The sequence below is a fragment of the Myxine glutinosa genome, chromosome 12 (assembly GCF_964187855.1).
Source record: "Myxine glutinosa chromosome 12, kmMyxGlut1.1, whole genome shotgun sequence".
NCBI classification, from domain to species: domain Eukaryota; kingdom Metazoa; phylum Chordata; class Myxini; order Myxiniformes; family Myxinidae; genus Myxine; species Myxine glutinosa.
In genome coordinates this window covers 28,918,683-28,932,457 of record NC_136272.1, presented here as the reverse complement: position 1 = coordinate 28,932,457, position 13,775 = coordinate 28,918,683, and the positions used below count along the sequence as shown (strand labels likewise).

At 46.1% G+C, this 13,775-nt stretch overlaps 1 protein-coding gene across 1 annotated transcript in view; it reads left to right on the top strand.

The window, feature by feature from the left end:
- LOC137438035 (hypoxia-inducible factor 1-alpha) overlaps nt 1-13,775 on the top strand; it is a 103,510-nt gene that overhangs the window by 20,861 nt on the left and 68,874 nt on the right. The window contains exons 2-6 of the mRNA XM_068132901.2: nt 7,063-7,253; nt 7,894-8,051; nt 10,200-10,284; nt 10,808-10,920; nt 13,459-13,649. Coding sequence (XP_067989002.2) covers nt 7,063-7,253; nt 7,894-8,051; nt 10,200-10,284; nt 10,808-10,920; nt 13,459-13,649 — 738 coding nt within the window. The remainder of the gene's footprint in view (nt 1-7,062; nt 7,254-7,893; nt 8,052-10,199; nt 10,285-10,807; nt 10,921-13,458; nt 13,650-13,775) is intronic.

Genomic DNA, 13,775 nt, shown 5'->3' with positions numbered 1-13,775 from the left:
TCACCTCGGCCCTGGTTGGTCACGCGACCTGGCTCCGCCCTTGATGACGACGGGCGGGCACGCCCCTCTTCCCTGACCCGAGCACATGTTCAATGGTGGTTTTGGAGGGGATGTAATTGGCAATCGAGGCTTGGCAATGACGAAAGGGGATGTGAAAGGAAATGGAGATTTTGGGGATGGGAATGAAAGGGGATCTATTCTCTTTCACTGGTGCAATGGAGTACTTCAATTAATGGGAGACACAGCCTTACCCTAAAACACAGAATAAGATATAACTATCGAACAGGGGTATTCTATTATTGGCTGACGTGTATGCTTGTGGACTAATTATGGGATGCCCTTTGACCTTTACACAGCTCCGGAGGCAGGGGGCGCAGAATAAACAATAATAATAATAATAAAGCACACAATCAAAAAAATATACAGTCCTCATATCCGCAACACTGCACCCTCCTCCTCTTAGGCACGTCCCAGGCCTACAACTTTTATTTAGTGTGACACGTAGGTGTAGTTCCCTCTACTTTTAACCTGACCCTGAGTGCGACAGTTTTAAAACATAAATAAATGTGTCCCGCTGCTCCATTGCACCCTGCCTAACAGACTTACGCCCACAGTTAACCGAATTGCGGAATGGTCTTCAAACTATACACTGACGGTGGGGAGCATTATTTACAATGACGCTATTTTTATTTACAAAACTAACCCAGGACCTGTGATTGTTCTTTCTGGGGGGGAGACAGTCTGCTCTGCATCGACGCACCATTAAAGCACCCAAAAACGCACCAATACACACCCAAGCACCAATCGGTGCAGTCACCATTGTTCATCAATGTTCAACAATAAAAAATAAATCAACAACCCCTAACCCTGCAGGTGATCTCTTGCTCTTCGGCTCCCTCTGCTGGTTATTATTATTTGTTCTTCCAGATGTTGTCATTCTTTCATTTTCTTACTGGCGGCCTATTTGCAATAAAGTGTGCCCAATGTGTCCTTTTTATTTTCTTTTATTTATGGCCCACAGGGCCGACTACGTGTGGTTCACCTGTGTGGCATCGGTGCCCTGTGGCCAAGGTCCGCCAGCAAGATTTGGGGCCCTCATGGCCGGTTCCAGCAGAGGGGCCATGCCCCAACCCATGGGGTCCATCAGTGGTGCTCGGCCACAGGCATGTGGTCCATAATGTGGTGCATCGATGCAGACAGCTGGTTCTGGGAATTTCGGGCGCACAATGGCCGACCCACGCACGCTCCCCTCGGCGCCCAATGGCGCACAGGTCATGTGGGAGACAAAAGGGGGACAAGAGAAATGAGCGAGGGGTAAGGTCACAAGGGTACACGTCAATAAGGCAATGCAAGGCGAAATGCGTACGGAGGGCGAAGTGAGAAAGCTCGTCCCTACCGTACGTCACCTCCCTGCCACCTACACTACCCTTGCCCTTACCCCATATTTACAAAATCTACCCATTTACAAATTCGTCACTACTGTCACGTCTTCCCCATATTTCTCCTATACCAAATTCGTCTTCACTCCCCCACTATCCAAAATTTGCCATCACCCAATTCGTCATCAATCCTCATAAGGAGGGAGAGATGGAATTACGCACAATGTCACACCCACGTCATGATGCGTCTCACAATCCAAACATTTGCACAGTAAAAAATAATCAAAACATGGCATGGTGTGGAGTACCTGTCACCTCAGGTGAGTGGGTGCAGATGGTGCGAGGAGACTCCAATCCTAACTATCCTCTAAATGACCTTAACACACTTTACACTACCCGGGGTCTCTCCCTGCCAATCCATTGGCCAACTTACACTATGGGTTCTAAAAACCAATTCCCATTGACCAAACTGTGGTGCTTCTCAATTTGGGGTCTCACTCCCCCGATTCATCTCCCGGTGCCCTCGCACAATTTCTGGGCTGCGACGTGTAGCTCTCCCAGCAGGTCTACCCACCTGCACACCTCCACCACTGCAGTTGCCACCCGAGCTTACCTAGCTCCTCACCCTAACCTAACTAACTGGGGAAAGCCCCTCCTGGCTCTGTCACCCCACTCGGTGCCCTCTGGCACTGGGCTACCCGGGTCCGTCCTCCGGATCCTCGGGCCCCATCCACAACAACTACTACCGGCTCCCAGAGCCCACCTGCGGCCTCACCTGGCCGACATCCTCACAGTGGTGGAGCGCCCAACCAACTACACACACTAACAGGCTACACGCCCAGCCATTTCCACAACACTAATGCACCCATCCAATCATCATTCTTCCACCCGCACCACAGATGCCAATATCCAACCACAATTTACCTGTACCCTCTACCTAACACTTACACTACCCGCCCCGGGTATTCGTGATGGGGGTCCATCCTTCCCCCTTTCACACCTTCGCACCATCCACTCCACTCCATCGTTTCCACCATACTCACTCCACGACCATCCATTCCAATACCCCATATATTCCACACTCCATGTATTCCACACACCTGTTGGTGCACACCTGTGCACTCACACCTGGTGCCACCTGCACCCTCCTCCTCTTCCTGGACCAGTTGGTCAACACAACACACAATCACCACTACTCCCTCATACACTGCTCCCTTCACCTGTTCAGTTGCACACCTGTGCAATCACACCTGTTCAATCCTCAAACACACGGCATCATCTCATCTAACTACTCCCCTCTGAAACTTGCGCTTCCCAGTCGTCCCTTTAAACTATTGCGCTCCCACGTCATTATCATCCACGCTAATCTACCTGCGTCCCCACTACAGGTATCCTTGTCACTAACTAATCTTATCGTTACCTAATGTCATCTTCTAGGGCCCTACACACAATATCCTAACCCACCCGGGCTAGTTTTCACTGCCATCAACCCCATAATCTAGTGCTCCTTTGCCCCCCCCCCCCCCGTCTGTGAGGGATGGTGGATTTGCCATCCCACCACATCGGGGAGGTCCTACTATCAATTTCGCTCGTCCAAATCCAACAAATCAAAAATTTGTCATTTACTGTTAATCACCGTACCATCATCAAATTTTGCTTTTTTCTAATTTCGGGGCCAAAACACTATCCTCATCACCCGTCTACTTATTAGATCCTCTCGGTGCGCCAATTCCCTTCTAAAGCTCGGCTTCGTACAGCCAAGCAATGAATGCGGGTTGTTTTGTGCCAGCGGCTGGATACGTCCCGCATTCGGGGCCGGGACGGGGGCTTACCCGGGCCGAGATCCCACGCACCACCTCGGCGTGGAGCCATCCAATGTCCCGATCTCGACCTGCCGGCACGTCTCAACAAAAAGTGGTCGCCATGACGACCCTTCCTATCGAGCTGCCCGCTCCGCCCAGTGGAGCACGGACGCGGCCGTTCCAAGCGAGGCCCAGCGTGGATCGCGTACGGCAGTCCTTTCGAACCCGCCGTGGCTCGGATCCCCGCTGGTTCTCGCGGCACGCGAAGCCCGGCACGCACCGAGGGCCCGATTCGGCTAAAAGTCGCTCTAACCGCTAACCCGGTTACCGTCGATGCCTCACCTGCATGCTGACACGCATACGCTACCCCTTTCTTGCTCATACCTCCAGCTCTTTTGTAGATGCCACCCTCATCTGTCCCAATTCATCCCTCTGAGCATCCAATTTGGTTTCTACCCCGATTTTTACCTCCTCTATCTGCTCTCCCATTTGTTTAATTTCTCAGGCGGATTGCTCCCCTATCTCCCGCAATTTGCCTTCCATCCTATTTTCTAGCCCCATTAACCCATTTTTCATCCCCTCTATCTGATTGTCTAACCCCTCAAATTTCTTGTCTAATTCCCCGATTTGATTTCCTAGTCGCTCCCCCATTCTGTTTTCCATTTTCTCCATTTCCCTGGCTCTTTTTTCGTTGTCGCACTTCGACTCTGCCATGTATTCGCTAAACCGTGCCATGAACTGCTGCATGTCAAACGGCTGCATGTTAAAGCCCGCTGATACAGCGGGCTCGGCTACCGCGCGCTCGTGCGAGGCGCCTTTTTGCGCGCCTGAAACCTCGTGCGCGAGAGCGCCATTTTGTGCGCCTGATACCCCCTCAACCACATTGCCAATGTTCTCCTCCTCTCTTTCATCCACATACATTTCCCCGAGGTCCTGGGTCGATTCTACCCCGTCTATCTCTCCCACCGGCATCCCGTCGCCTTGACCAGCCATGGCGCAATTTCAAAATTCGGGTTTTGTAAAACAAAAGCAATTTCGGTACTTTGTAATTTTGAGCGCGTCAAGCGCGCTTCGGGTCCGATCTCACTTCCTGACACCAATTTGTTACGGTACGCGGTTAAGGATGTTGTTTGCCGAGCGAAGGCTCCGCGAACGAACAGTTGTTCCCCGACTCACCCGATTCCACCCAGACGTTGGCCGTATCGCGCCACAGCTATTCAATCAGGGAAAAGACAAAGACGACGGATGTGAAGAAAAGGAATAAGAAGACGAGAAAAGGGTTGAAAATACTACTAAATTTATTTACTATTTACAGGCTCAAAATAACCAAGGAGAAGGAAAGATAAGAAAATAATATACAGAAGCTTTTAGAGACACAGGGAAAATACTAGCTTATACAGACTTAATTAAATACCCAGGGACAAGACACACAGAACAAACTCACGTACACAAGAAGGGTGGAAAGGCAGGAGGTGGATGGCTGGAGGGAGAGGAAGGTCCAAGGGGGTCCTGCAGCACGATCGGCGCGTTTAGCAGCCGCCGTTCCTTCGCGGCCCTGCTCAAAACCGCCGTTCAGGCCCCAAACTGCTGTTGTTGCTGCTGTTGCTGCGGCTGTGGACGTCGCGTGCTTTGCCAGGACTCGTCTGACTCGTCTGGTCCAAACCCTCAACTCAACAACACTCTTGCACGTCTCCCTGTCCAACCACTCTTTCTCTCTTGGTCCAACCACTCTTTCTCTTTCTTGGTCCAACCACTCTTTCTCTCTCTTGGTCCACTCACTCCTCACCACCGACAACCCCACGCTTCTTGCGCGCGCGCCTTTATAGCGCCTCCGGCGATCAAGCCGCCGGCCTTCAGGACACGCCCATCGGTGTGCTCACCTCGGCCCTGGTTGGTCACGCGACCCTCTGGCTCCGCCCTTGATGACGACGGGCGGGCACGCCCCTCTTCCCCGACCCGAGCACATGTTCAATGGTGGTTTTGGAGGGGATGTAATTGGCAATCGAGGCTTGGCAATGACGAAAGGGGATGTGAAAGGAAATGGAGATTTTGGGGATGGGAATGAAAGGGGATCTATTCTCTTTCACTGGTGCAATGGAGTACTTCAATTAATGGGAGACACAGCCTTACCCTAAAACACAGAATAAGATATAACTATCGAACAGGGGTATTCTATTATTGGCTGACGTGTATGCTTGTGGACTAATTATGGGATGCCCTTTGACCTTTACACAGCTCCGGAGGCAGGGGGCGCAGAATAAACAATAATAATAATAATAAAGCACACAATCAAAAAAATATACAATCCTCATATCCGCAACAATATATATATATATATATATATATATATATATATATATATATATATATATATATATATATATATATATATATATATATATATATATATAAGACTGCCTGGCAACCCCATCTATATACTTAACCCCCTCTATCTCTGGAAGAAGTTGAGTCATTCAACCTTCTTTGTCTCACTATTGGCCATGATCTTTCTTGGGTAAGCCATATTTCAAAGTTGGCCTCTAAAAACCAGCTGCCTCCGTCATAAAAAGTCCTTCCTTGGATCACCTGATTTCCTATGCACCCACAAGGCATTATTCCACAGCTTGATTGAGTACTGCTCTCCCCTCTGGACTGGCTCTCCTGCCTCACATCTTGCTCAGCTTGATGCCGTGGAAACCAAAGCCATCAATATTATTGGAATCTCCCTCAATGAAGTTGAGTCGATGGGTCTATCACTTCGCTATTGCAGACAGGTCAGTGGTCTCTATGTCTTCTCCTGCGTCCATTCTGTTTTTGCACTCTCTGCTCTTTCCTTGCTTTGTCCCCCCTCTCAACCCCAAAGTCCACCATCACCCTTCTGGTGAAACTACCTAAATCCAGGATCACCATTCACCTCTACTCATTTGTTCCTCTTTTTCCCACATGTGGAATCAACTTCCACATCCTCTTCAATCTCATTCCTCCCTCCAGGTCTTCAAGACAGCTGATCACCACCTTCTCAGATCGTCCCCAATCAAAACCCATGATCTTTTCTACCCTCGTTAACCCCACCTAAATTCCCCTTCCAATTTTCCAGTTTTCTCTCTTTGGAGTTTCCTTCTGTGTCCATTTTTGTCTGCCCCATGCATGCGTGTTTTGCATCCTGTTTTTGTTTTTTACGTCTTGGTCTGTTCGGTGTACTCGCTCTTCCACGAGCCTAGACTATGTATTTTAAAAAATGTGGGGATTGGTGATGGCGTGCCATCAACTTTGCCTTACTTTTTATCATCATTATAAATTGTGTCATCGGCTTTGATTTATTGGTCTCGAGGTATGAGACATAGCACAAATAGTTGTTGCACAATCTTTGATATTCCACCAATCTTTTTAGTCTCATCCTTGCGCAAGTTCCTTGTGGGTTTAAACCAAGCCTTCAAACATGGTCATGTAAGCCACATCATCTTTTGAGAAACTATATATCAATCGTATTTATGCTCTGCTCTGATGGTTCACATCATCACCGATGTAATAATCATCTCCACCTCATCAACCCCCTGTTACATTTGTATAATCACACGTCCTGACTGACAAAAACATAAATTCCACCGATGTGTTTAAAAAAAAGAAGAAGACTTTTAGAGTTTTGCAACAATATTACGGTATGTTGCTATTTATTTTTCAGTTTTATTGTGAAATCTTTATTTTTTGGTTTATCATTTGCTTTCATGGAATAGAACAACATTGTGCACTTTTTGATCAAGTCCACCTTGAGGTGTTGTTGATACGGTATTCTGTACTTTATCCACATATTCCACAGAGTAGAGCCTGACATGGCGCAAGGTTTGATTTGAACATCCTGTTTGGTTGCTTTTTTAAATCAGAGTAAATTCCGAACGCCGCAAGGAGAAGTCTCGTGATGCCGCACGATACCGGAGAAGTCATGAGACGGAGGTTTTCTCCGAGCTTGCGAACCAGCTCCCCGTTGGGCGCAATGTGGTCGCACACCTGGACAAGGCATCCATCATGCGCCTGGCAATCAGTTACCTCCACATGCAGCAGTTACTCAAGGCTGGTACGTAACTAGCACATCCTCGACTCCAGGGAACACATGACTTGTTTTTAAATTGTGCTTGTGTAGTGGAAGAATGTATGTCTTTGAGGTGTAGTCGAACAGCTCTAATATTACACAAAAATTACATGGACACAGCTTTCCCCACCAAAACCCCTGGAAGGTAAGTCATAAGGAAGTTGAAGACATTTTAGTGCAAGTGACCGTGTCCCTGTATGGGTGGGAGGAGAACAGTTTGTTGGTCCTGGCACAAAATTGTCAAACAATTGGGGAGAGCAGAGAAAATGCAGAAAGTCAGCTCTTCCATTGTTTGTTTTTTGTTTTATTTTTAAACGAAGGATTTCCATCTAATTTTCACCATTACAGAAGCAATCCCTTGCCAATGGATAAGTAAGTGAGATTAAATGTACTTACATCATCAGATTTGATATGCCACGGTCAAATTGGATCCATTTTGTTGCCAATGCTGAATTGCCTCCATCGTATTGTTCTGTTCATGCTCCTTCCTCCCCTACATTTACTCCTCTCAATTTCAGCTCTTGGACTTCCTTTTTATCCCACCTCCTTCCCTTCTCTCACTTTGGCACAGTCTTCATTCCACCGGTAAATGGTCTTTTCTAAATCGTCCCTGATGTTCCTACAGCAGGTACGGTGGAAGGAACGACGACAGACGCTCAGAAGCAGGAGGCAATGGACAGCTTGTACCCACAAGCCCTCGACGGATTTGTTGCGGTTCTGACTCGTGACGGAGACGTCGTCTACCTCTCGGAAAACGTCACCAAGTACTTGGGCCTCTCTCGGGTAACTAATTTTGGCCTGAGTCTCTTGTGCGGTAAGATTGCATGTAGGGTCAACCCGCTGGCATCGTGCATGGCTGCAGCAACAATTAAACACACAACCTTGGGTGCTGCTGAATGTTTGTACCTAGGGGTGACTTTGATTTGCTTCTGCTTGCCTGTGCAGTTCCAAATCAGTACTGTGTGGCAAAGTAATTATTGTCTTTGACTAATTATACTCGGACGGTGTGCCACACTCGCACACCTGAATTTACCGAAAGCCACTGTCAGATTTGGGTCATGACCTGGTTAATTTAGGTCCATGCATGGCTTGTAATTTGGATTTGCTTGCTTTGTACTCGATTTATTGTGAGTGATTATTAATTTATTATACAGACTTGGCATTTAATATGGAATATTTTTTTTGTGGGAGTGAACTTACTTTTCAAGATGTCTTAGAACCAAAAGTTCATTGGAATTATGTTGAAATTATTCTAGATTTTGTTAATGTGACCTTTAAAAGAAACAAAAACCACATTTGACATTTCGAAACAAATAAATTGATCCTTGAAAGTGATGTAAACTGATATCGAACTCAATTCATGGACAGGACTGTGTTAAACTTCTGTACGTTTTCCAGAAGTATCTCTTTATTTTGCACATTAGCCAAAATTTTTTTTAACAAAAACAAAAGTTAAATTACGACTGGGATTACGGACACTACAATTACAGTTCAGTACTTCCTGTAACCCCCACGAGCATTCAGGAGAGCACGTACACGTTAAGGCATGCTGTTCACGAGATTTGCCAAGGTTTGGACAGGAATCGCTTGCCATGCAGTGACAATAGCCTGCTGCAATTCACGCACAGAGGTCGGCTGCTGGTCCAAGTGGTCGATTTGACACGTTAATTCTGCCCACAAGTTCTCTATCGGATTCATATCCGGGGACATGGCAGGCCACTCCATATGCTCTACACCACGGTCAGCAAGAAAGTGTTGGATCATGCGAGCACGATGAGGCCGTGCATTGTCATCTTGGAAGACAAAATTTCCTCGAAAGGCTGCACGAGCAAATGGAAGCAATGTTTCTTCCAGAATGGCCCTGTACTTGAACTGGTTCAGGTTTCCATTCAGAAAAACCAGGTCAGTTTTGCCCCCTGCGTGAAAAGCAGCCCAAACGGTCACCCCACCACCTCCAGCTTGGACTCTTGGCACTATGCAATCTTTGTTGTAGGCTTCATGCACTTGCCTGCGCACTCGGACGCGGCCATCTTGACGATATACCAGAAATCTAGACTTGTCACTGAAGATCACGTGATTCCAGTGTCCTGGCTGCCATTGACGGTGCTCTCTGGCCCACTGCAATCGGCGCTGGCGGTGTTGTCTGGTCAGGCGTGGCTTTCTCGGGGGACGCCTGGCACGATAGTCTGCTTGAACCAGTCGTTGGTCGACTAGCCTTCTGGATACAGGCACATTTGTCAGTTGCTGCCACTCAACCCTAAGCCGATTAGCTGACTTGGTACGGCCATTGCGGACTAACCGGTGCAGCTGATGATCATCCCTCCTTGTGGTTCTGCGAGGACGTCCTGACCTCGTTATTGGAGTAGGGACACCCCTCTGAGCATTTCGTTTCAGGATCTTTGACACCTGACCTTGAGTGATGCCATACTGCCAAGCAATAGCACGCTGTTTCATGCCGGAATTTTTTGGAGATGTGCAGCAGTTGTTTTCCACTAATACAGAACGCAACAACCCTTGTATACCCGACTGTGAAGCCAATCGTCAAATGCACCTGTCCGTACATTTTGCCACGCCACCTGTGATATAATCCTGTTGTTGACTTATTGCTGCGACAGACAATCAGTGACATGGTTCTTTTAACAAATAAATCACCAAAGTGTAAAAGAAACTCACCAGATTGATATACTGAGTTAAGAAAGAAAACCCAAGTCAAGAAAAAAAAAATATTCCATATTAAATGCCAAGTCTGTATTTGCTGAACAAAAAGAAAATCTTATCCTAATTTTCCCTTTGTTTGCTTTGATGGTGCTTTTATTGAATCGTAAACACCACAGACAAACACCTGTTGTTTTATATGAATCTGACCGTGTTCCAAAGTGTTTGGCCATCATCATTAACATCAGAAATTAACCTCTCCATCCTTTGCATCAGGTGGATTTGACAGGACAGAGCATATTTGACTTCATCCATCCATGTGATCAGGAAGAGCTCCAGGAATTGCTCGTGTACAGACAAGGTGCGTGTATAGTGAGGAAGGTGACTTTCCTTTTCCTGTTTACCCATTGTTGTTGAATAATATTGAAAGTTCTAAATCGAAATAAGAGTGAGGTTTTTGTGGGTTTATAGTTACCGTAACGCCAGCGAGGGAAGCCACCGCAGTATATTCTCATTGGTGCTAGAATTGAGCACTATTTTTTTTAGCAAGATGACATTTCCTCACACTGAGACCGATAGTGTTTATCCTCACACTGAGACTGATAGTGGTTATTCATTGATGGCAATGACCCATGCTACTTAGAACTTGAGTGTTAACCACAGTTCTTTTGGACAAATGTGAGTATATCTTTAAATAGTGATGGCCAAACCCAAGGATTTCCTGTTATGGAACTTATTTTCCCCCATTAGGAATGGCAAATTTACCAACTAGATGGATCAACATCGTCGATTGATAATTATCAGAGTGAATAATGCTTGTTATCGTGGGTCTGTGGTACATCGGACTGGATTTGGTTTGTTGAAAGCTTGTGCTTGATTTGCAGGTGTGGCGAAGAAAGACACGAGTATAAAGAGTGAGAGGAATTTCTTCATTCGGATGAAGTGCACCCTTACGAATCGAGGAAGGACCGTCAACCTGAAATCTGCCTCGTGGAAGGTCCGCAAAGCAGGCATTGCTTTTGATTAGGCATTCTCGCAGCCATTCTGATGTCCTTGATTTGCATTGACATTGTTTTCTTTTCTTTTCTTCATTGGAGTGAGGCTCATGGAAGAGCAGGGTATATCTGACAGTTGGGTAAAATCAAGGAAATGAACAAACAGGGTGAGAGCGAAGGGAGGATGGTAGGAAACACTGCAACTAGCAAGTAAGGTGGTTGGGTTAGGAAATAATAATGGGGCTAATAAATATCATGGAGAGAGAATTGGGGATGATAACAATCCTGTCCTACTTGAAGTCTTGGAGTGAGATAGAACGGGCTCTGTCTGGAAGGTGGTTCCATAATTGGGAGTTAATATGAAGTCCCTGCCGAGCCAGTCAAGTCCTATGCTAACATAAGTAAGGAATAAAAGAGAGGTGTGCAGTCATCCTGGAGTTTGGAAGTTTAACCAGGAGCAGATTATTGGAACAACGTATGCATCCTGGAAGTAGGTTGGGAGGGTTGGAGGCCTAAGGGAGCAGAGGGAGCAATATCACTGAATCGATGATGGGAAACAGAGAGACCACCGACCTGCCTGTGATGTGAAATCAACAGATCTTGTGCTTCGACCTTATCATGTGAGATTCCAATACTGTTGAGAGACTGAGGTTCCACAGAATCCAGGAGAGAAAAATGTGATGCTACATCGTCAGCTCATGGCCACGGGGCAGAATTTAACTCCATTGAGTTACAGACAAAGGCTTTGTGGAGTGTGATGAGCTCTGATTTTCCAAGGAAAGACTTGGATCGATAAGGATTCCCAGTTTGTGGCTGGCTTTTGGGGCTAGCTTTGCTATTTTGTTGGCCTAGGAAAGGTCATGGCTGATGAGGCCTAGAAGTTCAAGAGACTAAACCTCTTCTTCCAAGGAAATAGGTGGGTTAGTTTGACAATCCATCTGGAGCCAGAGGGTGAGAATGTGAGACTTCCATTTATCAGGCCATTGTCTAATCATTTCCACATCAGTCACATCAGTCTTTTTAGAGAAATATGCAGCTGCTTGTCTGCCGAGCACAGGGGTGGTGTACTGTACAACACAATATGGAAGTTATCTAGAAAAGGAAGAGAGGGTTTTCCAGAGCATTGGAGAGGTGATTAATATAGATGAGTAACAAGACTGGGCCCAAAACACTACCTCTGGGAACTCCATCCTCCACTGAGAGATGGCAGGAGAGGGTTCTATTAATGGCAACACATTGACTGCGCAAGTGAAGGAAGTCAGAAATCCATGAATTAAGGTGGCCTTCTATACCACACAGGCAGAGTCCTTGGCAAGCAAAGCAAGATGCCAGACTGTGTAGAATGCTCGAGATGTGTCCAGGGAGACTCGTGCCTTCGGAGCAAAAGAGGACATCTTATTTCTGTGTGTACTTTACGCATAGTTGTGTATCCTGCGAAAGATCGATCAGCATTGCATTTGTCGTGTTTTAGCTTTGTAATGAGTGTCCTGGAGTCTCTATGCAAGTTTATCGAGGCTTATGTAGTATGTACATGATTTATTGAGGCACACGATGATTCCCAATCCCCTCTAAACCTTTCTTTCTTTCATTCTCCTTTATCCCTCAAACCTCTTCCTTTTTTCCACCATTACCTTTTTCCACCATTCCTTTGCTGAATTGTTTTCTTCTCATTATAGGTGGGTCCTTGTAAATTTGTCAGCGGTGCAGAAAGTGATGACTTTGTAACATCCCATTGGCTGCTTGGGACCCAAGTTTTTTTCCAATATATTACTCCATTGGTGGATTCACATGAGCTTTTGGGGCAGTTGTTTACGTGACCCCCAAGCCTCGCTTGTTCATTGCCATTTTGGTCGCTCTGGGATATGTTGCTAATTTGGGCCTGTGCTTTGCACACCGGTGACCTTGCTTTGTTCTCGCTGGACGGGTTCCTTGTACATACAAAAACGTTTCCTGTTCTCCACTCTCTCCAATAACTACAACTCTGTTGGAATAACTTTTGTGAGAGAATGAAATCTTGACATCATGACCCCCATTAAGCAGATAATTATTTTTATTTTTAGTCAGTAAGGTTTTGTGGTTCCTATAAGTTTAATAAACATGGCAGCTGGCAGTATGTGGTGACAAACTTTTAAATTGATCATCCACCCCTCTTCCCTCCCCCACACACACCGTCTTCCATTGAGTTAATGTCCCCTACTGGTTTCACCGGGGTGGACTGGACTATAGTTTTGCTCTCCGTCTGTCCATCGATCCGCCTGTCCATCCCACCTGTGGTTTTCTGCACTTTTTTCCATACCATTTAACTTATCCGACTGAAACTTGGTGCATTGCTTTATTATGACAAGTTACGGAAAAAATTTGAGTTTCGGAGCGTTTCACCAATTTTTTTAATTTGTGATAGCTTTACGATGTAAAATATTGGGACCGTTAGTGGACATGTATTGCAAAGTAATTCTCCCTCTTGTTTAATTACAATGCGATTTTTAAAGTTTTTTTTTTTTTCCCTTAAAGCTATTTTGTTTATTCCCTTCTGCAAACAGGTACTTCACTGCTGCGGGCGCATCAAGGTGTGTAGGGGCAGTGGTTGCGATCACAAAGAATCGAGTGAGACCTTTCTGGTAATGATCTGTGAACCGATTCCTCATCCAGCAAACATCGAAGTCCCCCTGGACAGCAAGACTTTCCTAAGCCGGCACAACATGGACATGAAGTTTACTTATTGCGATGAGAGGTAGACCTAAATTTACCGAAGAAGGAACATTTGACTATTTTCTTTACTTATTCATTTTTCTTGCAGTAAAAGTAAATAACACAAAATCAGTGGCCATATAAAATGCTTATGGGATCAGGTGCAATG